This window comes from Meleagris gallopavo, chromosome 30 (genome assembly GCF_000146605.3).
Source record: "Meleagris gallopavo isolate NT-WF06-2002-E0010 breed Aviagen turkey brand Nicholas breeding stock chromosome 30, Turkey_5.1, whole genome shotgun sequence".
NCBI lineage: Eukaryota > Metazoa > Chordata > Aves > Galliformes > Phasianidae > Meleagris > Meleagris gallopavo.
In genome coordinates, this window is record NC_015040.2 from 2,600,199 (window position 1) to 2,604,207 (window position 4,009).

Below are 4,009 nucleotides of genomic sequence, written 5' to 3' on the forward strand. Positions count from 1 at the left end.
GTGGTCTCCTCTGCCCCCCTCACCACAAGAGGCTGGGCTGGGGGGGTGGTGGGCAGCCCCAGGGGACACGGACGGGACCTGGAAATTGGATTTCTCGCAGATTATGAGATGTGTCTGCTCTGATCAACGGGCCAGAAATAATTAATTACAAACCCAATTATACCAGCGTCCAATAAATCACAGTTGACACAAGCGTTGGCAGGGAGCCGAGAGGCACAGGGTGACACTGGGGGACGGTGACACGTGACGTGGGATGCAGGAGGGTGAGGGGGGCTCACAGGGTATGGACCCCCCCCATACCTCGTGTTTCCCCTTCATCCGGCAGATGCTGATGTCGTGTTGGTTCGACCTCCAAGTCAGCTTCTGTGGGGGCAGAAAATCCAATGTGGGGCCAGGACAGACCCCCCCCCCCCAGTGCCCCACAAGAGCCTGGGGGTCTGCCCTTACCCGGTGATAGCGCATCTCACTGCCAGCAGTGGGCTCCAGGCTCACACGGTAGACGTTGTCCCTGCGGGGAGGACATGGATGTCACCACCTCATGGGTGCCTGAGGACACCTCAGAGATGTGCCCTGCACTGTGAGGTTGTGTGCTCTGCGCTCAGCCTGTCTGCCCTATGGGAATGGAGTGGGGTGGGCAATGAGCATCTCTGGGGCGCTCCCCAGGATATAGAATTGGGGTGTCCAAACTCGAAGGCTGGGGAAGACTTTTAGGTGCTAGGAGGGCCCCGGGGCAGGAAGCAGGGTTCCTCCCAAACGATGGGGCCCATAGATATGTGTGGGGCACAGAGCTTGGGGACCACATGTTTCACACCTGTCTCCAACGAAGAGGGTCCTGTTGACCTTGAGGATGCGTTGGATGTTGAGGCGTTCAGTGCCACCACCCTCGGGGCCGCCCGGCCGGCTGCTGCCATGGCCCACGAACACAGCGTAGTGCTTCACATCTGGGGACACCAGGAGGGGGACACGGAGACAGCATCACACACAGCCCCATGGCCAGTCGGGACCCAACTCACAGAGCACCTCAAGCCCCCCAGTCCCGTCCCCTCTCTGTGCTAATCTGTGCTCCCCTGGCCCCTTCCCCAGGCACTCACAGTCCTCGTTTGCCACGGCGATGGGGCTGGGCTCCTCGGGGAAGGTGCTGTGAGCCGTCCTCTCCGCTGTGAGCAGGAGCAGCAGGACGAGGGGGGGCCACATTGTCTCCCCTGGTGCAGGCAGGCACCCACAGCACCTGCGGATAGGGAAGAGGTGAGACGGGGCAGCATCTTCCTCCCCTCTATGCTCCTAGCTGCACCCCAAAGCCATTGCCAGTGCTCATGGGGTGCCTCGTTGAGGCTGGGGGTCCTGGGAGGACCCCTGAAGCGAAGGGTGATGGTCTGAGATGCTGGGGCTGGGCCAGAGCCAGCAGCCAGCGGTGTGAGATCAGGGATGTGTCTGGGAGATGGGGGAAGTGAGTCCTTCCCCAGCTAAAGAATTCCAAATATGCTGGGAAAAGCAGCCCCCACGCCCTTCTTGAGCCGTTCCCAGCGCCTGCACTGCTCTGCATTGGAGCTACTGGGTACAAACTGGGTGCAACTTGGGCTCCTGGCTGCAGGACGGCTGCAGGGGCATGGAGATGGGGACATGGGGATGAGGACGTGGGGGGACATGCAGACAGAGGAGCACAGCCATCCCACAGAAGGGAAGATCCCCCATTGCAGCCCTGCAGCTGCCACTTGCCTTCTCCCTGTCCAAAATGCAATCATACCATCTTGGATAATCAATGGGAAAGTGGTGGTGTGGGAATCAGCCTCACTTACCCCCCCCCAGCAGCACAGCCCTGCTGTCACCATTGTCACCAACCCCCACTGTTCCAGGCACTGTTGCCATCCCCGCTGTGTGCCTGTGGGTGACACGGCGTGGGGCAGGGCTGGGTAATTAACAGGAGGCGATTTAATTGATTCTCAATCTGGCGAGGGCAGCGAGTGGGGATGCGGGTGCCATCGAACCGTCACCCTCTTCTGCAGGGAGTGAGGGGGGGTGACATTGTGGGGGGACAAGGGACACGGGCACCACAGCCGTTCCAGTGCTGAGACCTGACCCAGTCCCCATCCCAATCCCCTCCATGGTGACAGAGCCACTGGATAAGACCCAGTCCTGCAACCCATGACACTGTGCAGTGTCATGTCCTGGGTGAGAGCTGGCACTGTCTCCATCCTGCCTAGCTCTGGGGACACCCGACCCAATGCTGCTATGCCACAGCCCTGGGCAGGAGCTGACCACAGAGGACCTGACCACGATGTCACAGCTCTCAGGGCCGGCTGATGGTGACATTGTGGGGTCTCTGAGCCACAGCTCTCCCACGGCAGCTGCTGGGGCTGAGTTGTGCCCTCACCCCATCACCATCAGGACAGGACCCCATTCCATGGGAGTCAGCCTGGAAATTATCTATATTTAATTTTTGAGTGTTTGGGTTCCTGGGCAATTTTTATTTTTATTTTTTTAAGAATTAAATTGCAATCATTAAATCCATCTCCCCCCAGGCAGCTGTTGGAGGCTTTCACCACCTGTGCAGAATGGTGGGCCCACTCCGTGACCCCCCCCCAGGACAGTTCTCCATTTACCTGCAGCTTTAGGAGCCACTGGGACCTCTCATGCAGCCTCAGCCTGCAACCTCCCCAGTGCCTTTGTGCCCCCCAGAGACTTTTGGTCATTGGGGGAGGGTGTTCCCAAAGCAATTCCCAATCCCCCTCCCCCCTTTCCCCCCAAAAAAGCTCACAATGGGGCACAAATCTCCAAATTATGGCATCCCCATGGAGTTTTGTGACCAGAGGATTTAGCAGGGGAGATCACCCACGGATACGGTTCAACCCCTATCAGCCACCTGAGAATCTCCCCCCACCACTCCAGCACTGCCCATCGCCTCCAGTTGCCACGCAGCCACTCTCCCAGTGGGATTTGGGGTTCAGGGACCCTCAGAAGCTCCATGCCATTGATCCCAGTGACTGTAACCCAGCTGGGGGGCTCCGGTGTCACCATCCCCCGGCGCTCAGCGGTGACAGTGAGCGGGTGCCCAGCACAGTCGGGGTAACCCGAGCCTCCGGCTGCATAAATGCCTCCGATTGTGAGGGTGAAGAAAAGGCAATGGCTGAGAGGGGCCGGGGAGGAGGGGGCTGGCGGCGAGCGGGGGGCACGGTGGAGAACAGGGCCCCATTGATGGAGGTGGAGGAGAAGGGGGAGAGGAGCGGGGACGGCCGTAGGGAGCTGCGGGGAAACTGAGGCAGTGAGAGGGGGTGCCCCCTACATCGGGCTGGGGTTGGGGTCCCTGGTAGAAGCTTTGGGATGGAGTTGGGAGATGGGGACTGGGGATGGCTGTGACCTGGAGGCACTGAATAATCGTGGGCGAGTTGTCCCTGTGCTGTGCCTCAGTTTCCCCATTTGATAGCAAGCTCAGTGCCAGGCACCACCCATCCACATCCACAGCCTCAGGGGGGCTGATGCTCACCCCATCCTTCTCCACCCCTCCAGCATCACCCCAGGCATGGGGGGTGGGGGAGGAAGGGGAGGGCTAGCTCTGTAGCTTTGCCCCACCCGGGAGGCAACTGCATGCCCCCGCAGCCATCCTTTTAGGGACAACGCTGACTCCATCCTTTCAACCCCTTGGTTTGGGATGCGTGTGTGTGGAGGGGTGAGTGCTTCCCTCCCAGGGATGTGAACCCCTCACCACAGCACCAGGACACCCCACGACCCCCGCTCTGCCCACCTCAGCTCCGCTGCCACCGCTGTCCCCACCGCTGCGAAAGGGTCCCCCTGGAAGCTCCGGCAGCATTGGGTGCATGTCTGGAGCCCGAGAGCCGCTCAGCTGTCACTCTGTCCTTCCCCCCTACCCCTCCCTCCACCCCATCCCCATGGGACCCCCATGGGACGGGGCCCGAGCCCCCCACGCCAGGTGGGAAGGTAGAGCTGATGTCACCGTAACCGGAGCCGGCACCGCCGCAGCTGTCACCAACTGGAACCGCTTTGACTCTGGGTT

At 60.7% G+C, this 4,009-nt stretch overlaps 1 protein-coding gene across 1 annotated transcript; it reads right to left on the reverse strand.

The window, feature by feature from the left end:
• Nucleotides 1-9: 9 nt before the first annotated feature.
• Nucleotides 10-3,846, reverse strand: LOC109363724 (semaphorin-6B-like). Its single transcript, XM_031557133.1, has 6 exons — nucleotides 3,740-3,846; nucleotides 1,092-1,228; nucleotides 812-941; nucleotides 448-508; nucleotides 301-363; nucleotides 10-226 (listed from the first exon to the last, which is right to left on the reverse strand). Exons 2-6 carry the CDS (start codon nucleotides 1,192-1,194, stop codon nucleotides 158-160), a joined length of 426 nt encoding a protein of 141 aa, XP_031412993.1. The 5' UTR covers nucleotides 1,195-1,228; nucleotides 3,740-3,846; the 3' UTR covers nucleotides 10-157.
• Nucleotides 3,847-4,009: the final 163 nt, after the last annotated feature.